General features: G+C 34.1%; 7 protein-coding genes across 8 annotated transcripts; all 7 read left to right on the top strand.

The window, feature by feature from the left end:
- The first annotated feature begins 4,095 nt into the window (after positions 1-4,095).
- Positions 4,096-6,052, top strand: LOC123010175 (cytochrome P450 4C1-like). Its single transcript, XM_044406878.1, has 4 exons — positions 4,096-4,516; positions 4,564-4,673; positions 4,720-4,996; positions 5,048-6,052. Exons 1-4 carry the CDS (start codon positions 4,348-4,350, stop codon positions 5,986-5,988), a joined length of 1,497 nt encoding a protein of 498 aa, XP_044262813.1. The 5' UTR covers positions 4,096-4,347; the 3' UTR covers positions 5,989-6,052.
- Positions 6,053-6,267: 215 nt separating this feature from the next.
- LOC123010323 lies at positions 6,268-10,537 on the top strand. The gene is made up of 11 exons (XM_044407131.1): positions 6,268-6,505; positions 6,559-6,668; positions 6,715-6,988; positions 7,034-7,473; positions 7,520-8,027; positions 8,707-8,741; positions 8,783-8,975; positions 9,028-9,137; positions 9,188-9,461; positions 9,513-9,955; positions 10,006-10,537. The coding sequence occupies exons 1-11, from the start codon at positions 6,340-6,342 to the stop codon at positions 10,519-10,521; spliced, it is 3,069 nt and encodes a 1,022-aa protein (XP_044263066.1). The 5' UTR covers positions 6,268-6,339; the 3' UTR covers positions 10,522-10,537.
- Positions 10,514-12,368, top strand: LOC123015843 (cytochrome P450 4c3-like). Its single transcript, XM_044415858.1, has 4 exons — positions 10,514-10,813; positions 10,858-10,967; positions 11,012-11,288; positions 11,335-12,368. The coding sequence occupies exons 1-4, from the start codon at positions 10,645-10,647 to the stop codon at positions 12,288-12,290; spliced, it is 1,512 nt and encodes a 503-aa protein (XP_044271793.1). The 5' UTR covers positions 10,514-10,644; the 3' UTR covers positions 12,291-12,368.
- A 2,088-nt stretch (positions 12,369-14,456) lies between these two features.
- On the top strand, positions 14,457-17,335 carry LOC123008301 (cytochrome P450 4C1-like). Of its 2 annotated transcripts, XM_044404093.1 has the most exons (4): positions 14,457-14,625; positions 14,670-14,779; positions 14,837-15,113; positions 15,163-17,335. In XM_044404093.1, exons 1-4 carry the CDS (start codon positions 14,457-14,459, stop codon positions 16,116-16,118), a joined length of 1,512 nt encoding a protein of 503 aa, XP_044260028.1. In that variant the 3' UTR covers positions 16,119-17,335. The 2 variants fall into 2 exon arrangements, with proteins under 2 accessions (XP_044260028.1, XP_044260038.1); XM_044404103.1 differs by lacking the exon at positions 14,670-14,779 and having other exon boundaries at positions 14,468-14,625; positions 14,980-15,113.
- A 990-nt stretch (positions 17,336-18,325) lies between these two features.
- LOC123015983 (cytochrome P450 4C1-like) lies at positions 18,326-20,268 on the top strand. The gene is made up of 6 exons (XM_044416124.1): positions 18,326-18,595; positions 18,646-18,755; positions 18,802-18,892; positions 18,949-19,134; positions 19,186-19,625; positions 19,678-20,268. Exons 1-6 carry the CDS (start codon positions 18,418-18,420, stop codon positions 20,191-20,193), a joined length of 1,521 nt encoding a protein of 506 aa, XP_044272059.1. The 5' UTR covers positions 18,326-18,417; the 3' UTR covers positions 20,194-20,268.
- Positions 20,255-22,589, top strand: LOC123015984 (cytochrome P450 4C1-like). Its single transcript, XM_044416125.1, has 4 exons — positions 20,255-20,514; positions 20,558-20,944; positions 21,184-21,948; positions 22,290-22,589. The coding sequence occupies exons 1-4, from the start codon at positions 20,358-20,360 to the stop codon at positions 22,454-22,456; spliced, it is 1,476 nt and encodes a 491-aa protein (XP_044272060.1). The 5' UTR covers positions 20,255-20,357; the 3' UTR covers positions 22,457-22,589.
- Positions 22,528-24,363, top strand: LOC123015982 (cytochrome P450 4C1-like). The gene is made up of 4 exons (XM_044416123.1): positions 22,528-22,902; positions 22,947-23,214; positions 23,303-23,649; positions 23,704-24,363. The coding sequence occupies exons 1-4, from the start codon at positions 22,528-22,530 to the stop codon at positions 24,295-24,297; spliced, it is 1,584 nt and encodes a 527-aa protein (XP_044272058.1). The 3' UTR covers positions 24,298-24,363.
- The last annotated feature ends 629 nt before the right edge of the window (positions 24,364-24,992 follow it).

The following is a 24,992-nucleotide window of genomic DNA, read 5'->3' as shown; positions in this document are numbered from 1 at the left end:
TCAAAATGTAGCCTTTATAAAAATAAAATCGACTCGTTTGAGGATTTTTTTGAAAAATGACTCATAACTAGAGACCGGATTTCCTTGCACTGGTAAACTCATTTTGCGAATTAATACAGGTACCAAATTTGAAGACAGCGTAAACCGTAAGTTGTTGATTCCAGGAACCAAATTTTATAGTGCAAAATAATTCAAAATTCGATTATTTTGCAAGAAATTGCAAATTTAACAAAAAAAAAAATTACGAAATCAATAAATGAAGCAGTTGAAAATGGTTCCCTTTAAAATGAAACTTAAAAAAAAAAGATCCAAATTTAAAGTAAAAGATCCAAATTTATTAGCTTCTTATACTTTTGCTCTACTTACCAGTACAGAAAATGAAAAAAATTTTTCAACATACATACAAACGATTGCTGACTGATAGACGTCATAATTTTACTTCAGAGCATCTTGAAAAGCATGTTATTATAAATTATAACTCTGCAATTTTTGATGAAAATTAATAATAGTAATGAAATGACAATAAAAATTTAGTTATAAAACGTGTGTTTTTTTAATGCGAAAAAGTGCAAAATATCTCGTTTTTATTGCAAAATATTATGTTTTTTAATGCAAAAAATCCGGTCTTTGCTCATAACACAAATATGAATTTTGTGAGTTACTTTTGGTTCACTTGTATACAGGATGCGCCAGAACTCGCTCCCCAGAGAAAAATGCCATGTAAGGTAAGATAGAAGGAACAAAATTTCTAAATTATGAGAGTTAAAAATTTTGCACTTTAACTCTATTTATTACTTTTAGAAAAATAAATTTCCAATTTTTTTGATACGGGCTATTAGAAGGAGAAACAAGGAAGCTATATCCTAAATTGTAACTATGTTTAATGTTATTTGTGGCTTTGTAGCAAAATTTTTATATCTTCACTAAATAACAATAAAAAAAAAAACATACAGGCTGTCCCAACGGTCTGAAAAAGCTCTATAACTTGTTTATTTTAAGAGTTATTGACTTTTCCTTTTTTTTAGATTATAGCTGCGTTTTTGATGCACATTTTAAAAATATTGTGGTTTATATACCCTGTCCCAATATTAAAAAAACACTAAAGTTATGTTTTTTTAAATGGAATCTACTCAGTTTGATTTTATTTTTGGATTCTACGCTAAATTACAAATAACTTTTATAGAGGTCGTTTTCATTTATCTGTTATCAATTTTGATTTGTGGCGCTTTTTTACCAGAATTTTTGAAATGCAGGGGTCTGTCTAAAAATTCGTAACTTCTAAATGCTTGCACACAAGTTAAAGTAAGTAACGCCATTTGATTCCTGAATGTTTGCCGCATCTTTTAAGTGTTTATTCAACAACCTGCTCAGTGGCATGCGCCTACTACGATTTTTTAAACATGACAAATTAAAAATGTCAAAAACTCATTTTTTTTCAAATAGCACCTACTATTTATTATTGCACCAATCAAAAGATCTTTTGACAAGCTTTCCATGAATATAAGGTTTGTTTAGTCTAGTGTAAAATTCTAAGTGGCTATCCTAAATTAACTAAATTTCGATAAACTTTTCTGTTTCGAACACTAAAAATCGAGTGGGCCTTATGCACAAAAAATTAGCACAGAAAATAAACAAAAGTATAGAATTGGAAATTCTTTGCTGCAAGAAAATGTACAATATTGTCCACAATTGAGTTACAGAGAAAATTAGGCAAAATCTAACATATCGCAAACTCAGTATTAACACAATTTAGAAGAAAAATGTAAAAACAATAACAAATAAAAAAAAACAAAACATTAAAGCTATTTTACAATTTTCTTTATAACAGATGCTCAAAAATATAACCATTTTCTTCAAAACAAGTATGCAGTCTTCGTCTAGAAGATAGTCTAACACGACTTAGCATATCTGCATTTATTAAATGGAATGTATCGCGTATTCTTTGTTTCATATCMTCCGCAGTTGTTGGTCTCAGTTTATACACATTTTTATACAATTTTTTAAATGCAGCACTTTGCGGCAGTCTTGCATTTGGGTATTTTTATTTGTAGATTCTTTAAGCCAATAAAATATTACGATTCGCTTCACCAAGACTGTATACCATGTTAATGAGTTGGGACTTATAATCTTCCCAATAAAATTGACAGATCGCAACAATGACAGAAGCCCACTCGATTTTTATTGTCCAAAACAGAAAAGTTTTTCGAAATTTAATTAATTTAGGATAGCAAGTTAGAATTTTACACTGGACTATACAAACCCTATATTGATGGAAAGCTTGTCAAAAGATCTTTTGATTGGTACAATAATAAATAGAGGGTGCCATTTGAAAAAAATGAGTTTTTGACATTTTTAATTTGTCATGTTTAAAAAATCGCAGTAGGCACATGCCACTGAGCAGGTTGTTGAGTAAACACTTAAAAGATGCGGCAAACCTTCAGGAATCAAACAGCGTTACTTAATTTAAGTTGTGTGCAAGTATTTAGAAGTTACGAATTTTTAGACAGACCCCTGCATTTCAAAAATTCTGGTAAAAAAGCGCCACAAATCAAAATTGATAACAGATAAATGAAAACAACCTCTATAAAAGTTATTTGTAATTTAGCGTAGAATCCAAAAATAAAATCAAACTGAGTAGATTCCATTTAAAAAAACATAACTTTAGTGTTTTTTTAATATTGGGACACCCTGTATATAAACCGCAATATTTTTAAAATGTGCATCAAAAACGCAGCTATAATCTAAAAAAAAAGAAAAAGTCAATATCTCTTAAAGTAAACAAGTTATAGAGCTTTTTCGGACCGTTGGGACAGCCTGCATAAGTACAAGATCATCAGTATCATTAAATAGATTAAAAAAAAACGTCAAATGTCAAAAAATAAATGTCAAAATTTTTTGACAGAGAATTTTTTAAACATTTTTTCCATGTTCCGGGTATCTTATCTTACTTGAAACTTTTTTCTGGGGCGCAAGTTCTGACACACGCTGTATAAAAGATAAATACGTATGTAGTTAACTTGTAAAAACAAGTAAGAGTGCGAAAACCTTGAACATTATGAGAATAATCTTAATAAAATTTAGAGAAACTTAGAAATAAAAAAAACTTAAAAATCTGAAAATAAAAATTTTGGTAAAAATGAACAAACACAATTTTACGAAGCTTGCACCTGTAAAATACAATTAGCAATACATAATTCGGTACGATCTGATTTAAAAATATTGAAAAAGTGCATAGTTTTTTGTAGCTGTATTTTTTTAGTCGACTATCTTCTGACCATTGTATTTAGGGGTGCGTACAGCAGTACCTCTTTCGTCTTTGAAAATTACAGCTCTTGGGAAATATTAAAATTCTTAAAATAAATCTTAGGAAACAGTTTTACTTTTGGAAGTACGAGTACATACCTATCATGTAATACAAGTGTACACTGTTATGTTTTGGAACAATTTTAATTAAAAAAAAAGAACTCTGCAGAAACCAAGTTCTTTTAAACAGTACCTTTTTTCTATTATCTATTAGTCAAATATTTTGGATGTGTTTTGAAAATCGAGATATAATTCTTCTAAAAAGGTTAAAAACTAATTTAGGGGTGGTTATCCTCAATCCCAAAAGGGTGCTGACAAACAAAAAAAGACTAAAAGAAAAACAAGCGTTCCGAATTTATACAGGGTGAATATAAAGTATGGAACCAAGCGGTTTTATTTTTAATCATTTGGCTCCAGAAAATAATAATTAATATAAATTAAAGTAGTATAATGTGATCGTATTTTCAGAACGAAATCTTGTTTTGTTTTTGAGTTATGCGATTTTTTTTGTCAAAATTGCAATTTATGTGAAAAAATTAAATATAAAGCAGATAGTTGTAATCCTTAGAGTATAGCTTTTATGAGAAAAATGATTTTATAGTGGGTTGCCATTTAAAAAAATATTTTTTGTTGTAGAACTCAAAAACAAAAAGAAATTTCGAAAAATTTTATTCTTGTTAAATCATCGCATTTTATAGTACTTTATCACTCATCAATTAGTTTTTTCAAAAAATAAATAGTTTAAGCAAAAAACGTTTGGTTCCATACTTTTTATTCACCTGGTATGTGTTGTTGACCAAATCTGTGTTTCTACATTTCGTTCTGCAGTTCGCAAAAGACAAAGGTTATTAAAGGAATATCTAATCAAAATAAAGTTCAATTATTACCAAAATACATTCTTAGACCAATAAAACCAATACAACATCAATATGATAAGATTTTTGTGTCAATACAATTCCAATTATGGCACTGATTCATTATATTTATGAGTCTGTAAAGAGTGTCCAGTTACAATTTAAATTTCAAAGTAGCAACTTGTAAAACATGGCATTAGAAAAAATGTTAATAGGTTTGGCGGCAGTTGTTGTCATTTGTTACATTTTCAAAAAATTAATTGAAATGGTGTTGGTAATATTCTATGTTCAAAAAATGCCAGGACCGCCGAAATTTAATTTATTTTTCGGAAATATGCGCCCGTTACACGGCACTTCAGGTTTGTATCACAATTTGAAAGTTTGTCATCACTTTGAAAAATTTTAGCTCAAATTTTTAATGTTTTACGCAAGTGGGGTCTTGAGTATTACCCAATTTACAAGTTATGGTTATTTTTTGTAAGCGTAGCCAACATAATGAGTCCAGAAGACTTGGCGGTAAATCCCTCCAAAAAAATAATGCAATTTTAACCAAAAATTTTAGCTTATTTTACCCGACATGAAACACTCAAAAAAGAGCAAAGCGTATGACTTGATCAACAAATGGTTAGGAAAAGGTTTATTGACAAGTTATGGGACCCATTGGCAAGTGAGACGGAAAATTCTAACACCAGCTTTCCATTTCAGTATTTTGCAAGACTTTATTTTGACTTTTAATGAAAGTACGGAAGAGTTGGTTGAAATTCTTAAAAAGGAAGTTGGAAAACCGTTTGTTGAAATAACTCCATTGGTAACTCAATTTACTTTGAAAGTTATTGGAGGTAATCAAACTTTTAATTTTCATTCAAAAAAAAATTGTAATTTATTTTTAGAAACTGCGATGGGTGTTAAATTTGACTTCAACACCAAACAGGCAAAAGAATACAAAGAAGCTTTTCACAAACTCATTTCCATTCTGTTGCACCGAATTTTCCGACCTTATTTAGCTTACACCATTTTCTACATCTTTAGTCCCAAATTTTATGAAGAAAGGAAATTAGTCAGACTTTTGCATAACTTCACCAATGATATTATCGCCAAAAGACGAAACGATTTTCATCGAGGAACTGTTAATACCCAAAAGAAAAAACGGTTAGCAATGTTAGATCTACTTCTGACAGCTCAGAAAGAAGAAGGGATCATCGACGATGAAGGAATTCGAGAAGAAGTGGACACTTTTATGTTTGAAGGTCACGATACCGTTTCAGCAGCCATAAATTTCACTCTGCTGACATTAGCAAATCATCCAAAAGTTCAAGAAGAAATTGTGCAAGAAATGAAGGATGTTTTAGGAGACGTAAAAAAGAAACCGCTTTACAATGATTTGCAAGAATTAAAATACATGGAAAGGGTCATAAAAGAAGTCCTAAGGCTTTATCCAAGTGTACATTACATTTCTCGTGAGTTGGGTAAAGATTTGGTCACAGCAACTGGTTATAAATTGAAGAAAGGGACAATTTTGCAATTGCACATCTACGATCTTCATTATAATCCAGTCATTTATCCGGACCCGGAAAAATTTGACCCGGATCGCTTCCTACCGGAAAATTGTGACAAAAGACATCCGTATGCTTATATTCCATTTAGTGCAGGACCTAGGAATTGTATAGGCCAAAGATTTGCAATGCTGGAATTGAAGACAGTCCTCTGTGGTCTTTTATCAAACTTTATTCTGCAACCTGTGGATACTCCTGAAAGTGTGGTTCTGGTCGAAGATATAGTTTTGAGAACCAAGGACAGTATAAAAGTCAAATTTGTACCAAGGGAAATGTAATATTTTTCTCAAATTGTTATTTCTTGTTTTTAAAAACAAATGTTTATCTTAATAAATTAGTCAAAACAAACTTTGAATTTATTTTGATCAAACCTTGACCTATCTGATTTAGAATAGTGACAATAACTTACAAGAATTAAACCAAGGCTATTTATGTACGAGAGCGAAAGGCATTTATGTGTTGTGGTAAAAATTTCTTTACTTTTACCCATAAAAAGCTATGAATCACTTATTTTCCAACAACCATAAAGAAACACATAAAGAAATATCTAGCTTTATATCAGTTTGATGTAAACATTAGCACAATAACAATCATTACTTAATGTTTTTAAAATAACTGTAACCTCCAAAATGGTCGTTGTGTTGATAATTTTAGCCACAATTGCCTTCGTTTTGGCCCTGTGCTTGAAACCTTTGGGTCACTACATCGCCATAATCAAGTCTATACAACAATTGCCCGGCCCTCCGTGCGAAAATTTTTTTCATGGTAACATAACTCACCTATATGGACCTCCAGGTACGTCAGAATTAAACTTTACAAGGACTTACCCAAAAAATATTTTTTTTCAGAAAAGATGTTTAAAACTGTGCGTAAATGGGGCTTGGAGTACTATCCAATTTATCAGAATTGGATTGCTCATATCAGTGTTGCAAACGTGGTAAATCCATACGATTTTGAGGTTGGTACCAATTTTGAATATTTTGAGTTAATTTCTTTAATTTAAGACAATTTTATCAAATATGAAACATATTAGCAAAAGTAAAAGTTATGACATGTTGCACAGTTGGTTGGGTACCGGTTTACTGACCAGTGATGGTACCAAATGGCAAACAAGGCGAAAAATCTTAACACCTGCTTTCCATTTTAACATTTTGCAAGAATTTATAAAAATATTTAATGAAGAAACTGAAGTCCTGGTACAACAATTAAAGAAATACTCCAATTGCAGCATTGATGTGACTGAATACATCTCAGCCTTCACTTTAAGTACCATTGGAGGTAGTACCAAGTAGTGTGGAGTCAGAATTTTGATTATTTTTGTAGAAACCGCAATGGGTACTAATTTTGGTACCGAAACTTCCGTTGGACGCGAATACAAAAAATCAATCCAAGAAATTGGCGAAATTTTGAAATATAAGTTACTCCGGCCTTGGCTTTTAAACAAGTTAGTCTACATGTGCGATTCTAATTACTGGAAGGAAAAAAACCTTGTTAAAGTTTTGCACAATTTCACAAATAACGTAATTGCAAGTCGGCAAAAAAATTTCAAACCGGTTGAGCAAAAATCAGATGAGTTTTCCTATTCCAAAAGGAAGCGTTTAGCAATGCTTGATTTGTTACTAACTGCCAAAAATGAGGAAAATCTGATTGATGATGTCGGTATTAGAGAAGAAGTCGATACTTTTATGTTTGAAGGCCACGATACGACCGCTGTTGCTATTTGTTTTGCGTTAATGTGTTTCGCCTGTCACCCCAAAATTCAGGTACCACCATTTTGAAAAAAAAACAGTGTCACTTTTGCAATTCTAGGAGCGTATTTTTGAAGAAATCGAAGAAACGTTTTTGAATGACACCAAACTGGATTATAAATCGCTCCAAGAGTTAAAGTACATGGAAAGATGCATCAAAGAAGTTCTCAGGTTGTACCCGAGTGTACCATTTATCGCACGATATCTGGGTGAGGATATTGTGACTTACAGTGGTCATAAATTGAAAGCTGGTTCAATGGTTCATTTGCACATCTATGATTTGCATCATAATCCTCAGGTTTATCCTGATCCCGAAAAATTTGATCCTGATCGGTTCCTTCCTGAGAACTGTCTCAATAGACATAATTTTGCTTATGTTCCGTTCAGTGCAGGACCGAGGAATTGTATAGGACAGAAGTTTGCAATTCTTGAAATGAAAGCTGTTCTTGTTGGAATTTTGAAGGAGTTTATTTTGGAACCTGTAGATACACCTGAGACTCTAGTTATGAAAACTGATCTAGTTTTGCGATCATTGAATGGAGTTAAAGTAAAATTTGTTCCAAGAAAATGTGCCAAATAGAAAAATTGCTCTGTTCCTTTCTTTATGAAATTAATGAATTTTAAAAAAATATAAAAATTACTCCATATAACGTTTTTTAATTGTCATAAAGTGGAAAAAAACCATAAATTCATCAATCATTAGTAATCACAAAATAAAAGAAAATACTCGTAATAAATGCACGATGAATTAACAACTTTTTTGACCTCTAATTTTCCAATATTTTCTTTATTTTATTTCTCAATACTCGTATCTGTACTTTGACATGAGATAATAAATTACATCGCTGTTGATGATAAGAGCTAGCCGTGGAGGGAGAAACAACTGGACAGTTACTGCTACAAACACCTCTTATGACCTATTCTGAATTTCCCGCTTAAATGTGTAAACAGTGCGCAAGTCAAAAGTTGTTTTTTGAATCAGCTGATATCATAGGCGTCTCATTGTTTCCATCTTTTTCACGTTGTCTTTTGATTTTTGTCTTTATTAACTTTGTTTTACACAGTTTTTTAAGACAATTTGCGTAGTTTTAAGTATTAGTGTTAATTGTTAATGTTAGTTGGAGGTGTATTTACTTATTTAGTTAACTAAATGTAAAAAACTTTGACTACACCACTGCATCCAAATTTGTAGTGGGGGAAAAGCTTGAGCGCGTACTTTGAAAATGATGATAAAAGGTGTTTGTGCAGGGAGCACGGTTTCAGTGCTTATGCTCCCTCCAGAAGTTGTTTCTACCTCCACGGAGCTGGCTTATATCTCACATAGAAAAAATTAACTGTTAATGTCAGAATGTTGCTATCATCGACAACACTTCTTGTGATCAGTCTCTTCCTAATTTTCTATTTTATAAAAAAATTGAAATGCGTAGTAATAGAATTAGTCGACCTGGGAAAACTCGACGGTCCTTCAAACTTCAATATAATCATTGGAAACGTGTTGCATCTTCATACAACTCCAGGTAATAAAATAATAAAAATAAATCAGTCATGGAAGGATTTATGGTTTTTTAGAAGGAATTTTTAAAAAATTACGACAATTTGCACGTGACTACTACCCAGTATACCAACTTAGAGCATTACATTTCCCAGCTGCATGTATTTTGGCGCCGGAAGACTTTGAAGCAATTTTTTTAAACCAAACATTTGAGCAAAGTTAAAAGTTTCTTTTTAGGCCATTTTATCCAATCCGATTCATATCGAAAAAAGCTTGGTTTATTACCTTCTACACAACTGGTTGGGAACAGGTCTCCTGACAAGTGGTGGACAAAAATGGGCAACAAGACGAAAAATCCTAACACCAGCTTTCCACTTCAGTATCCTCCAACAATTCATCGCAATCTTTAATGAAGAAACTGACAAACTCGTAGACACTCTTAAGCAATTATCTGACCAACCGATCGAGATCACGTCTCATATCACTCAATTTACTTTAAAAACAATTGGAGGTAAGTCAACGAGGACCAAATAACCATTTCTTCTTCACTTGTCAATTAAAGAAACTGCAATGGGGACGAAATTTGAATTCATAACCCAAAAACAACTCGAATACAAACAAGCAATCTTGGAAATTGGCGAAGTGCTCCTCTATCGTCTCCTCAACTCGTGGCTTGTTTACGACTTCCTCAATTTCTTCAGTCCTCGACGTTGGAAGGAGAAACGTCTAGTCAAAACCCTCCACACTTTCACTCAAAATGTGATTACTGAACGTGAAAAAACTTTCGAAAAAATTGAACTACCAACTGAAGAACATGATGTCTACATTGGCAAAAAACGACTCGCGATGCTAGACCTCCTCCTCACTGCCAAAAACGAAGAAAGGACTATTGACGAAAATGGGATTCGTGAAGAAGTGGACACTTTTATGTTCGAGGGCCACGACACAACTTCAGTCGCCCTAAGCTTCGCCCTTATGCTTCTCGCAAATCACAGAAACGTCCAAGTGGGTGACTTGTTCAAAAAATTAGGCAAAAAAATTGTATATTGTTTTAGGACCAAATTGTGGACGAAATGGTGACAATATTGGGTGACTTGCGCCGAAAACCGACTTACAGTGACTTGCAAGAAATGAAATATCTGGAAAGAGCGATAAAAGAGAGTTTGAGGTTGTACCCAAGTGTGCATTTTATTTCAAGAAAGTTGGGAGAGGACTTTGTGACTTCTAATGGTTTAAAGTTACCTAAAGATACCATCACGCATCTGCACATCTACGATTTGCACCACAATCCTGACTTGTACCCTGATCCTGAAAAGTTTGATCCCGACCGTTTTCGTCCTGAAAACACTCAAAAGAGACATCCTTTCGCCTATTTGCCATTCAGTGCTGGCCCAAGGAACTGTATAGGCCAGAAATTTGCCATGTTGGAGTTAAAAGCTGCAATTTGTGGAGTTTTGTCTCATTTTATCCTTGAACCGGTTGATACTCCCGAAAGTATAATCTTAGTTGTTGATCTTGTACTTCGCACTAAAAACGGCATAAAAATCAAATTTGTTCCACGAGTTAAATAAATATTTTGAAAAGGAATTGTTGCAATTCAATTATGTATTACCAAATCTTGACCTTTGTTGTTGTTATTGTAGATTTGAGAGATTCATTAAACTGCGACTTGCAGCCGCTACAGCTCAATCACGATGTTCGTTTCAACGATAATACTTACGACAATTTTCGCTATTGTTTCTGTGTTTGCTTTAAAATGGATCAAGTGTCATGTAAAAAATTATATTTTATTGAATAAACTCCCAGGACCTCCTCCTAGTGGACTCTTTGTTGGAAATATCACTTATTTGCAGACAACTCCAGGTAAAAAAATCATCCAAATGTTGGTAACACAAGAGGGGTTTCAGAGGGCATTTTTAACCGGTTGAGAGAAGCTAATAAAAATTTTTACCCAATTTATAAAATTTTTGCTGTCCACCGAATGGGGGCCAATATACTTAGCCCAGAAGATTGCGAGGTAAAAGATTTTTTTTTTAATTCAAACCTACGGAAAACTTTCAGCTAGTTTTATCGAACCCGATCCACAATGAAAAAGGTTACATTTACAAATTGCTCCACCAGTGGCTTAAAAAGGGTCTCTTGACCAGTAAAGATCAAAAGTGGCAAACGCGTCGCAGGATTTTGACTCCTGCTTTCCACTTCAATATTTTGCAACAGTTTATTTTGGTCTTTAACGAAGAGGCCGAACAACTCGTCGAAATGTTGAGGAAAGAGTGTCACAAGCCCTACATCAACATCACCCCTCATATATCACAATTTACCCTCAAATCAATCACAGGTGCCACTATTAAGTTTGATTATCTCTTACTTTAGCACAATTTTAGAAACTGCAATGGGTACCAAACTCGACTTTAACACGAAAAAGGAGATTCGGTACAAAGAAGCCGTCTACAAAATTGGCGAAATCTTGATGTACCGCATTACCCACCCTTGGTTCATCGAACCTTTCCTCAATATTTTTAGCCCTCATTTCATCCAAGAACGCCGAGTTACCAACACTTTGCACAAATTTACCAAAGAAGTGATCGAAGATCGGGAGAAGAATTTCAAAGATATTGAGTTACCAACTGAGGAACATGACGTTTACAAGGGGAAGAAACGACTCGCCATGCTCGATTTGCTACTTTCAGCCAAAAACAAAGACGGGATTATTGACAATGAAGGGATCCAAGAGGAGGTTGATACTTTTATGTTTGAGGGGCATGACACCACAGCCGTGGCTTTAAATTTCGCCTTGATGCTCATTGCGTGTCACAAAGATGTCCAGGAAAACATCCTGCAGGAAATGAGGGATGTTCTAGGTGACATCCATACCAAACCCACTTACAACGATTTACAAAATTTCAAATATATGGAACGGTGTATTAAAGAGAGTCTCAGGTTGTACCCCAGTGTTCATTTTATCAGTAGGGCTCTCGGGGCAGATATGAGAACACACAAAGGTTATCTTATCCCAAAAGACACCATTACGGTTATCCACATTTATGACTTGCATCACAATCCTGATATTTATCCTGATCCTGAGAAATTTGATCCTGACCGTTTCCTTCCTGAAAACAGTCAGAAGAGACACCCGTTTGCTTATTTACCGTTTAGTGCAGGACCGAGGAATTGCATTGGTCAGAGGTTTGCGATGTTGGAACTCAAAGCTGCCATTTGTGCCATTTTGGCCAAGTTTGTACTTGAACCGGTTGACACTCCTGAGACCATTGTGTTGGTTGTTGATATTGTGCTCAGGACTAAAGAGGACATCAAGATTAGATTTGTACCAAGAGAGTAGTAAAGATTTTGTAGCCACCAATTAATAGGTACTTTTGATATTTTTGTAACTACACGAGAAATAAAAGTTTTTAGAGAAGTGAGTTTCCTTTCTTTTTATTTAATCATCAACAAAGTTTGTAATATATTAAATACAAAGATATCAATAATTAATTCACGTTTCCAACAATTATTTCAATCTTAATCTGAGTAAAACTGAACTTTTTACAAAATAATAATGATATTGTTTATGTGAAAATCAAGGTTGTCGCAAGATAAACACTTCAAGTGCCTCTTGATGTATTTTACCTCCTGTATAAACAAACAATATTAATTAGTCACTGAGATAGCGATTATCCAACATTATCAAAAAGGTTATTAACTTTATTTTTGGGTTGCTTTTTAAAACATTTTATGAGACATGGCGAATCATAAAGTGTATAAATAACAACTGGAGATAAGAAATAAGATAAATTTAAGCAAGTTAACTGTTTTTACCATTGTTATGAACATTGTTGGTAAAAATGTTAGGACACTGATTTATCCAAAACGATGGCAAACTAATTATGTTAAAAATCTGCCTGGATTACTAGCGATAAGAAAAAACAAAAATACTATTTACAGTAGAACCTCGCTAACTCGAACCTCTATATCTCGAAAGTCGAAGTGATTGGGTGGTTTCGAGCATTTACTAATAGAAATCAATGTAATTTTTCCCTGGGTATCTCGAAGCTCTTTAAGTTGAAGAGATTTCCGGTCCTCTCACCTATAAACCTCCATAAGTCAATTGTTTTTGAAATTCCCGCAATTTTGCTTTATGCGCAAAAATTTTGAGTAAACAAACAGAAAATACAAAAATTAATCTAATGCGCAGTCAAATTTCAAGGACTATGATAGCTTTATCTAAAAAAAAAGAAAAATATATTAGACAATTTTTAATAAAAGTTTTTATTTATGTCAAATGAAAAAAATATATACAATGTGTTCCTGGATAGGTGAAACGACTCCAGTAAAAGATAAAAAAAACCTCCATTTAAATTTAATTTTTATTTTGTGGGATTCAGCCTACTTGGTTAAAAATTAATTTCTAACACAAGTAATTTTAGTTTCGAAAAATTGTATCTCATCAAAATTAAAAAAATATATATTTTTCTGACTTTTATGTGACAAATACGACAAAAAGTTATTAAGGAAATTAGTTTAAAAGCAATATTTAGGCCTTTATACCAAATTTGAAAACCATTGGCCAACTATGATTTTTAATTTTTTTCAAGATAGTTATGATTTTTAGTAACAGATAACAGAAAGTTATTTAGTAGTGGGTAATAATCTTAAGTGAGAAACTTTCTTATTCATAATTAAAGAACTGTTGAAAATAACATTTTTTGATTTCCGAAATAAACACAAAAATTAAAAATCGTAGTTGGCGGATGATTTTGAAATTTAAAATAGAAGCTTAGATGATTTTTTGTCGTATTTGCCACGTAAAAGGCACTTTACTGTAAAATAAGTTTTTGAGACATTTCCAACGCATACTTGATTTCTCAAAACTAAAATTATGTTAGAAATTAATCTTTAACCGAGCAGGGCTAAACTCCAAAAAATGAAAATTTAAATCGAGAATTTTTTATCTTTTACACCATAGCTAATTAAAATTGTTGGCGTTTTTTCCAGAGCACTCTTCGCAAAAACGCTTTATCTTAATCATATCGAATCGTTGTAATCAGAAACAAAAAAACTTTTCAAAAATACAGAAATTGAATATGGCGTTTATAAGAAAATCCAAAGTTGAGTGTTGTAACTCTGACAACGCTCGCTTGAAAATAAAAACGAAAATTACATTTTCATTAATTCAAAAACTAAGACACATTAAATTTTCCGACCTCGTATCTCTTATAATAACTGAGATTTCCATAGTGAAATTTGAAAAACGGACACTCTATATACATACATATACGATTTAAAATTTTTATTATACTTTGTTTGTATATTTATGTATGTTATGCCATAAGAAGTTAACTTTTGTGTTCATTTGGTAAATTTAAAATACAACAATATATAAAAAGTAACTTCGATAATTCGAATATTTTTTGGCAATATCTCCTTCGACTTAACGAGGTTCTACTGTATTTATGTGCTACTTTGTCAAAATATCAACAAAAAGAAACGGTTATTTAGTTTAACAAACATGTTCTTGTCGACAACACTGGTCTGTGCTGCGGGCATTTTTGGGGTGTTTCAGCTCCTAGCATGGATCAAGATTCATGCTACAAATTATATAAAAATGTTTGTGATTCCTGGGCCACCCCAAAAAGGAATTCTCATCGGAAACATGACCTATCTCCAAACAACTCCAGGTAAGAGAGTATGACACGAAATAAGTCTTCAAATTTTCTTCCAGAGAAGATTTTTATAAGATTGCGGGACGCCATGAGGGATTTTTACCCCATTTACAAACTTAATGCCTTGCATAAATGTACAGCAAATATTTTAAATCCGGAGGATTGCGAGGTTATTATCAACCAATTGAAAAAAAATCAAATTGTTATTAGTAAAAAAACTTTTTAGCAAATAATGTCAAATCCAGCCCACAATCAGAAAGGCCAGATCTATGATTTACTTCGCAATTGGCTAAAAGACGGATTATTGACGAGCTTTGGTTCCAAGTGGCAAACAAGACGCAAAATTTTAACTCCCGCTTTCCATTTCAGCATTTTACAACAGTTCATTCAAATCTTCAACGAAGAAGCCGAAAACTTGGTCGAAGACCTCAAAAAAGAGTGCTCAAAGTCGTACATCAGCATCTCGTCCCTTATTACCAAATTCACCCTCAAAACTATAGCCGGTATGTGCCCCACACGACTCCACCTTCGACCCCTTTCTATCGTTTCCAGAAACGGCCATGGGTAGCAAATTGAAATTCGAGACCCAGAAAGAGATCGACTACTACCAAGCCGTCTACGACGTGGGCAAAATTCTCCTCTACCGCCTCACCCACCCTTGGTTCATCTTCCACTACCTCAACTTCTTCAGCCCTTGGTACTTCCAAGAACTTAAAGTAACCAAAACCCTCCACAACTTCACCCGAGAGGTGATCAAACACCGCGAGGAAAACTTCAAAGATATTGAACTACCAACCGAAGAACACGAAATTTACAAGGGAAAGAAACGACTCGCAATGTTGGACTTGCTTCTCTCGGCCAAACACAAAGAGGGGATTGTGGACGATGATGGTATTCGAGAGGAAGTTGACACTTTTATGTTTAAAGGGCATGACACCACAGCTGCGGCTCTTGGTTTCGCCCTTATGTTAATAGCGAGTCATAGTGAAGTCCAGGAGGCGATCGTGGCTGAAATGAGGGAGGTTTTGGGCGATTTGCGTAAAAAACCCTCTTATAATGATTTGCAAAACTTGAAATACTTGGAGAGGTGTATCAAGGAAACACTCAGGTTGTACCCTAGTGTTCACTTTATTAGCAGGACTCTGGGACAGGATGTGACCACTTCTGGGGGCTACATTTTACCCAAACACAGTATTGCTATTATACACATTTACGATGTTCATCACAATGCTGAAATTTATCCTGATCCTGAGAAATTCGATCCCGATCGCTTTCTTCCTGAAAATGTTCAAAAAAGACACCCTTATGCTTTCTTGCCCTTTAGTGCCGGCCCAAGAAATTGCATCGGGCAAAAATTCGCTATGTTAGAACTAAAAACTGCAATTTGTGCCATTTTGGCCAACTTTACCCTCAAACCCATTGATACTCCTGAGACTATCATCATGGTTGTTGACATTATTCTCAGAACGAAGGAGCCAATCAAAGTCAAGTTTGTGCAACGCTCCTAAATTCGTAATTATTATGTAAAATGTACGTTTTTAGTAAATAAAAGTAAATATTTTATGTGTTATAACATTTAAAAGTCGCAAAAAGGTCAAATGTCTAGATATTGGCAAAAAATTCATTTATCTTGTTCCGTCTTACAATTTCCATTCTACCTAATGAACTGTTTTATCAATATTTAATGAGTAATCATTTCAGAGATAACCTAAACGTATTGTGTTATGAAATTTATATGTAGCAAACATCTTTTGATTTTTTGAGAAATTAAAAAAAAATGTAATAAAATTTCTGTATCAAATACTCCTAATAAATTAAGAATTTGGTTTTAATAAGAATAAATATCCGTATTTATAAACATGGAATCTAATTTGTGTCATAGGGCAATGTCTTTTTATTCTTCCGGCAGTGATAAATATTTTATTAACAGCTCAATAAATATACCATTTTATCAGAATTGTTTTAAAAATTAGTAAAATTGAATCTGTATAACACGAAAATGCATCAAGAAATAACATACAACATAATAATACAAATATTAAATTAATAATACTTGTAATAATAATTTGATGATTAATCGTTAGTTTGAGACGTGAAGTTACGATACGAATAAACGGGGTGATCCAAAAATGTCGGACTAAGTCTCGAATGGTGATTTGGGTAGTAGACTTTCAGCTAAGCATAAAAATGAATTCAGATTTGTTTTGAGCTTTTTTTTTTAAAACAAAACTGTCAGTTTTCATATCATCATGTAGGCATCTTATTAGTTTTTTTTGTTTCCGATGTTTTCAGATTTAATTTATTGTTGAATTTACTAGTTTGTTAAATGTTTTTTTCACCATAAAACACAAATTGGTGATTTTTTCAACAGGTGTTCATTCTTACTAGATCTACCGTTTCCGCTAACTAAATTTAAAATTACACTTGTGTACCGTTTCACCAGACTCGTTTGAGATTTGTAATGTTTGACATTACGTGTTGATTATGCGTAAAATTTTTCTTTAATAATAAAAATCAACGATGAAATATAAGTAATTTACATTATAAGACCGCTAAGTCAAATTTTCCTGCACAAGTAGGATGAATATCGAAATGAGTACCGTAAGAAATTTTTGATTTTAACGAATGTTTCTCGTCAATTAAATCAAAAAATTAAATCTAAATATACAGTATGTCCCCCGGATTGAGTTTACAAGAGGAAAAAATTTTTTATCTTTGATTTTACCCCAAAACTGCAAAGGAAAAACATTTTTTGCTTTATCTGAAACCAGCAAATCAGAATAATGAAGGTTTAAGTACAGATTTGCTCGTTTCAAGTGAAGCAAAAAATGTTTTTCCCTTGCAGTTTTGGCGTAAAATCAAAGATAAAATTTTTTTTCTTCTTGTAAACTCAATCCGGGGACATACTGTATAAAGACCAATAAAATCATCTGGGGAAAGTAGAATTTAAACTATCTTTTTAACTTCAAATAAATAATTGTACTATATCTTTATTTCTTAGTTTTATTGAAATTCAAATTTTAAAAACAAAAAGTGATTTATTTTTAACAATAAAGTTTCTGCAAATCTTGGATTTTTTCTTTCCCTTTATAATCTACGGCTTTCATATTGTACAGGGTGATTTTACATTATGTTTTTTATTACCTTAAGTATTACCGACTACTAGCAATGTAAACTTTGGGATAAAGTACTCGAAAGGTTCCAACTTTGCTTATACCGCATTTTTTTTCCGACGTTAAAGTAGAGGTTTCAACCTCTATAACTCAGAGACTATAAACATTCGGATAAGACAAGTTTAGTTATTTTGACTTTTTTTCAGTTCTGCTATCATCTGTTGAAATATTTGCACATTATACCTACTTTAAAATCACCGAATTTGCTAAATACGAGACGGATGAATTATAAAAATATCACAAAGCAAAATCTTTTTAAAGAATGCCAGTGGTAGAGTTGGAAAAAAGTACATCGCAAAAAATAGAAATCTCTTATCTTCTGTAATTATTACTATTGTGGGTCTATCTTGTAATTTGTTTAATTATAATTCTCAGCAGTTTACCCTTTGACCTGTCGTTCATATGCAAAAAATCTAAAACATCCATGTTTTACATGATTTTTTTAATCTTGCATTTAGTAAGACATTCTCGAACATTTCCCAATCAAACCAAAACAGAATTCCAACAACAACTCTTACAATCGGTATTCTGCGTTGTCAAAGACGACATAACAAATTATTTTTAGGTAGTTGAGTAACGAATTATTGATAAATAAATATCAGCTCTTTTCTTAATTAAGATCAGTCAAACAAAAATGCTTGTTTTGACAACAGTGCTAACAGCCGTTGCTGTCTTCCTTCTATTCTACTTGTTTTATTGTTACAAAACAATAAAACAGCATATTTACAGCCTCATCTCACTCAACAATCTTCCTGGACCTCCAGTAAATGACATCATTTCAGGGAATATCCTCCCACTGTACACCAGTGCAGGTAACAACCACTAAACTTACAAAACTCCCCCAAAAATTTTTTTCTTCCAGAAAACATCTTCAAACAATTGCGAGAATGGGGCCGCCTCTACTATCCCATCTACAAGCTAAATGCCGCTCATTTGGCCGCCGCCAACATTCTCAGCCCTGAGGACTGCGAGGTAAACCAAAATTCTTTAAACCAAAAATCAAAAATTTTGATTTTAGCTGGTTTTATCCAACACAACCCATATGGAAAAATCGGCGATCTATAATCTCCTACATGACTGGTTGGGTACCGGACTTTTAACAAGCACTGGTATAACAAATGACTCACTTGATATGATAACCTTGAACTTTGTTATTATTTTTCAGGACTTAAATGGCAAACGCGACGAAAAATCTTAACCCCAGCATTCCATTTCAGTATCTTGCAACAGTTTGTTGCTATCTTTAACGAAGAAACTGATAAGCTTGTCGAAGTTTTGAAAGAGGAATGCTACAAGCCGTTTGTCAATGTCAACGCACATATAGCACAATTTACCCTGAAAACTATAGCAGGTACTAGGGCTACGAGACTTGCACAACACTTGTAATGCTATTGGCTTGTAGAAACCGCAATGGGGACTAAACTTAGGTTTACCACCAGAAAAGAGACAGTTTACAAGCAGTCGATAATGGATATGGGAGAATTTCTCTTGTATCGTCTATTGAGATGTTGGTTGATTTCTAAATGTATTTACGTCTTCAATCCGCGTTATTATCTTGAAAAAAAAGTTACAAGACGTTTGCACCGATTTACGAAAAGTGTGATTGCCGAACGACAGGAGCATTTCAAAGAAATTGTAGTACCAGAAACAGATGAGGTCTACACTGGAAAAAGGCGACTCGCCATGTTGGATCTTCTGTTAACAGCAAAAAACAAAGAAGGCTTGATTGATGACGAAGGGATTCGTGAAGAAGTCGATACTTTTATGTTTGAAGGGCACGACACCACTGCTGCGGCCCTAGGATTTGCCCTAATGGTCCTGGCAGGACATAAAGAAGTTCAAGTGAGTTCCACAGTTCCATTGATTAATTTCCCTTCTAAATGAATAAATTTAGGACAAAATCGTGGACGAAATGCGTGAAATTTTGGGCGACATTAAGACAAAACCCACTTACCAAAATTTACAAGAGATGAAGTACCTGGAACGATGTGTAAAAGAAGTACTGAGGTTGTACCCAAGTGTTCACTTCATTTCGAGGAAGCTGGGCGAGGATTTAGTTACTCATAGTGGCCACAAATTGGCCAAAGGCTCGATTGTCAATTTACACATCTATGATTTGCACCACAACCCTAGCATTTATCCTGATCCTGAGAAGTTTGATCCTGACCGTTTCTTGCCTGAGAACTGTCAAAAGAGGCATCCTTTTGCCTACTTACCGTTTAGTGCTGGTCCTAGGAATTGTATCGGGAAAAAATTCGCCATGTTGGAACTTAAAGCAGCCATTTGTGGCATTTTGGCAAACTTTACTCTTGAACCGATCGATATTCCTGCGACTATAGTCCTGGTTGTTGATATAGTACTCAGGACCAAGGAAGGGATCAAAGTTAGGTTTAATCCCCGAGTACAGTAAATTTTTGAAATAAGACTATTTGTTTTTGTACTTTTGACCCTAATTATAAAAATCGATTGAAAATTTACCTAGTCACGCTTATTTGTTTTATTGAATTGCGTTATCAACAAGATAAGTTTGTATATAATCCCGTGAAAGAGTGGTCTAGCCTACACTCAATCACGATGTTCCTGACACCAGTTCTTTTGTGTTTGGTTTTGCTGGTAATCCTTGTGAGTTCTTTGAGAAAAAAAGGACGATTTTGGGAATGCCTGGCCCCAATTCCTCAACCCCCGGCCTATCCCATTATTGGGAATTTATTCGACATTATGCGAACCCCAGGTACTTTTTTCCCGAATTAAACAACAAATAATTAATTTTTTAGAACAAATGTTCCTCGCTGAGCGCGAACGGGGCCTCAAGTACTACCCCATCTACATGCTCGACGCCTGCGGTACCGGAGCCGTCAATCTTCTCAATCCCGAAGATGTTGAATTGGTTTTAACCGACACTAAACAAAATACCAAGAGTTTTCTTTATCACTTTTTGCACTCTTGGTTGGGGACTGGTCTTTTGACCAGTGCTGGTTCAAAATGGCAAAGTCGGAGAAAAATCCTAACACCGGCTTTCCATTTCAATATTTTGCAAGAGTTTATCCAAATCTTCAACGAAGAGACGAAAAAATTGATTGAAGATTTGGAAAAGGAGTGTCATAAGCCGTTTATTGATGTGGTGGTACCAATCACCCAATTTACTTTGTTGTCAATTGGAGGTACGTCTGTGAATTCGTCAACATAGAATTACATTTTTATTCTAAACGAAAAACTATTTTATTATAAAGTGAACCAAAAATTTTCTAAACCAAAAAAATTGCGTTAAGAAACAAAAGAAATTGAAATAATCTCAAACCTGCTCATTGGCAACATCAAAATAAGTAAATTTTGGTAAACTTAGTTATCTTCGGTGTTAGTTTTTTTGATGTGCAAAACTCATTTCGACATTCTATTTTAGAAACCGCAATGGGAATCAAACTCAACTATTCCGACAACGACAAAAACAGCTACAAAAGCGCCGTTTACAAAATCGGTGAACTCCTTACCTACCGTGTCCCTCGCCCCTGGATCTACAACGATATCATCTACTCTCTCACCCCCCAAGCCCGCAAAGAGCGAAAACTCCTCAAATCCCTCCACTCTTTCTCCAATAACGTGATCGCCGAACGCAAAAAACACTTCTCCTCCTCTTCCTACTCCTCCCGAAAGCGTTTGGCAATGCTTGACCTCCTCCTTAAATACAAATCTGAAGGAGCAAACATCGACGACGAGGGAATTCGAGAGGAAGTCGATACTTTCATGTTTGAGGGTCACGACACGACTTCTATGTCCATTTGCTACACTTTGATGCTTTTGGCAAATCATCGAGAAGTACAAGAGGAAATCTTGAAAGAAATGGAGGAGGTTCTAGATGAGGAACCTTCGTCTTATGCCAAACTTCAAGAGCTAAAGTTTATGGAGAGAGTGATTAAGGAAAGTTTGAGGTTGTACCCCAGCGTCCCCTTCATCTCCCGAGTCTCAGGGAGTGAAATCCAGACGAAGACGGGGTACACAATCCCGAAGGATTGTATGATCAATTTACAGATTTACGACATGCATCATAATCCCAATGTTTTTCCTGAACCTGAGAAGTTTGATCCTGATCGATTTCTTCCAGAGAATGTTCAAAAGAGGCATCCTTTTGCATATATTCCGTTCAGTGCAGGATCCAGAAATTGCATAGGTAAAATACCAAAATACTTTGGTCGTCACTTTTTTGACACTTTAATCTAATTCAAGCTTTAACGTTAAAATGAATGACAATTTCAAATTAATGACAGCTATTATATTTTTCATATCAAAAATATGTACATACTAGAGTTCCTATATTTCCTATATTTCTAATATAGGAACTCTAGTACATACAACTTGTCAACTATGATTGACAGTAGCTAAAAATAAGGTTAACAGTCCTAAAGCATGCTTTACAATTTAATGTCACAAGTGACATTGACGACCAAAGTATTTTGTCTCCAACTGTACGACCTAAGGACACCAATCAAAATTTTCATACTCATTTTTTAGGACAAAAGTTTGCTATGTTGGAAATGAAAACAGTCCTTTGTGGAATTCTGAAAAAATTTATCCTTGAACCAGTCGATACTCCCAAAGATATGGCCTTCATTTCGGATTTAGTACTACGTCCTAAAGACAGCGTCAAGGTCAAATTTGTGCCCAGATGTTCAGATTAAAAGATGACAGTCATTTTGTTATCAATGAGTAATTTGTTTGTGTCGTGATCTCTTCCAAATGGAAATTTTTAATGTGTTTGAAATTATCTCGAATAAAATTTAATAATATTAATTTATGCAAGAGAAGAATTAACCTTGAGTCTGAATCATGCAACCTCAATTCAGTCATAATGATACAAACAGTGCTTCTCTTAATATTTATTGTGGTGCTCTTTATTATTATTTATATATGGTGGTACCAAAACTTTTCTCGCTCTTTTTCTTTCTTAAATAAAGTACCAGGACCTCCTGGGTACCCAATTATAGGTAACATTTTCCAATTCCTTGCATCTCCTGAAGAACTATTTAAACTCGATCGGGAATTATGTCGTCGGTACTACCCGATATATAAAGAATGGACTTTGACTTATGGTGCTGTCAATCTTTTACATCCAGACGATATCGAGGTAAAAAAATAAAAAATAAAACGTAAAATCATCGTATTTTTTAGTTGGTGTTATCAAATAGCAAACACAACGATAAAAGCGCCATCTATGATTTTTTGCATTGTTGGCTGGGTACCGGTTTACTAACCAGCAGTGGTACCAAATGGCAAACACGTCGAAAAATCCTAACACCGGCTTTCCATTTCAATATTTTGCAAGAGTTTGTCCCCATTTTCAACGAAGAGACACTTAAACTGGTCCAAGTGATCGAAAATGACCCACCAATCGATGTTATCCCAGCTATAACGCAGTTCACCCTTCTGTCAATCGCAGGTTACTAGATTCTGAGAAGAACATGTGGGCGTGGCCACGAGGACACGCCCACAAGTCGTCCAACTGACTTAATCAAAAATTATTTAAGAAACTTCAATGGGGGTTAAATTGGATGCATCTCCGAAAAATTGTGATGACTACAAGAATGCTATCCACGTTTTTGGCTACGCTTTGACTTACAGACTGGCTAGGCCTTGGCTATACAACCCGACTGTTTTCTTCAATTTAACAAGACTTGGTCACGTGACCAAGCAAAGTATCAAGATTTTGCATGACTTTTCGAGAAATGTAATCGAACAAAAGAAAAGGATGTTTGAAAGCGGTGGGCGGGGCAAGAGGATGGCAATGTTGGATTTGTTACTATTGGCTAAAAGCCATGGGGCGGAGATCGATGACGAAGGCATAGCCGAGGAGGTTGATACTTTCATGTTCGAGGTTTTTACTCAAATATTTGAGGTCTTTTTTTTTGAATAATTTTGAGGATTGTAGGGCCACGATACGACCTCAATTTCGATCTGCTATACTCTCCTTCTTTTGGCCAACCATCCAGATATTCAAGACGATCTTTATGCCGAACTCAAATCAGTCCTCAATGACCCAACTCAAACTCCCTCTTACAGTGACCTCAAACAACTCAATCTTATGGAACGATGTATCAAAGAATCGCTCCGGATTTTTCCGAGTGTCCCTTTTATTTCGCGTTTGTTAACTGAAGATTTGACCACAGCTTCTGGTTATCTTATTCCAAAAGGCTCAATGGCTCACATACACATCTACGATTTGCACCACAATCCTGAGATTTATCCCGATCCTGAGAAATTTGATCCTGACCGCTTTCTTCCTGAGAACTGTCAAAAGAGGCATCCTTTCGCATATTTGCCTTTTAGCACTGGTCCGAGGAATTGTATTGGTCAGAAATTTGCAATGTTGGAGTTGAAAGCTGTGTTGTGTGGTATTTTGGGGAATTTTATGTTGGAAGCTGTGGATAAGCCAATAAATGTGGTCATGATTACAGATTTGGTGCTTAGGTGCAAGGGACCAATCAGAATCAAGTTTGTGCCAAGAAATAAAATAAATTTTTGATATGTGACTGGTCAGTCCTACGTGTCAACTGACGTCACTGGAGTAAAAATTTACTTTCAAACAGTATCTGGTATCTTATTATATTATTTAAAAAGCCTTGATCTCTAATCCCGAAAGTCATTACCAACTTATCAAGATCTTGAAGTGAATACCTCAAAAATTTTGGTATGTTTTGAGTTGACATTTCTAATAATTCCATAAGCTTTATGTTGTTTCACAACTGAAAAAAAAAACTACAGAGAAAAAAATTTTAAAGGATGGTTTTGTTAGATCACGACATAATAATAAAAAAGCCTTACATTAAACTTTTTCCGAAGAAAAAAATTGCTAAAATAAGAATTGCATTCAAGCAAGAGTTTGAAGATACGAGCTGCGTAGCGGCGAGTTAAGTAACAAACGATTGCTTGAATTTTTTTGTAAAGGAGTTTTTTAAGGTAAGTATTGTTTTTCTATTTTGTGCGTTTTATGTTTTTAGAACAATAAATAGATTTCGAAAATTTTTGCGTCAGTTGGTGACAAGGAAAATTCAACTCGAGCTGACATTTGCAAGTGTATAATCTGGAAAAGATTTTTTTATGTTCGCCACCGGAAATTTGGGAAACTATAGTTTACTATAGTAAGCATATTGAAAGCAATTTTACTTTCAACAGCATTGTCACCAACATTAAAAACATAAAATACTTGAGGCTGTTAAC

Source organism: Tribolium madens, unplaced genomic scaffold, assembly GCF_015345945.1.
Source record: "Tribolium madens isolate multiple individuals breed KSU strain unplaced genomic scaffold, Tmad_KSU_1.1 Scaffold_19;HRSCAF=116;Tcas5.2_LG9, whole genome shotgun sequence".
NCBI classification, from domain to species: domain Eukaryota; kingdom Metazoa; phylum Arthropoda; class Insecta; order Coleoptera; family Tenebrionidae; genus Tribolium; species Tribolium madens.
The sequence above is the reverse complement of the archived record's forward strand: the minus strand, read 5'-3'. Positions and strand labels throughout refer to the sequence as shown.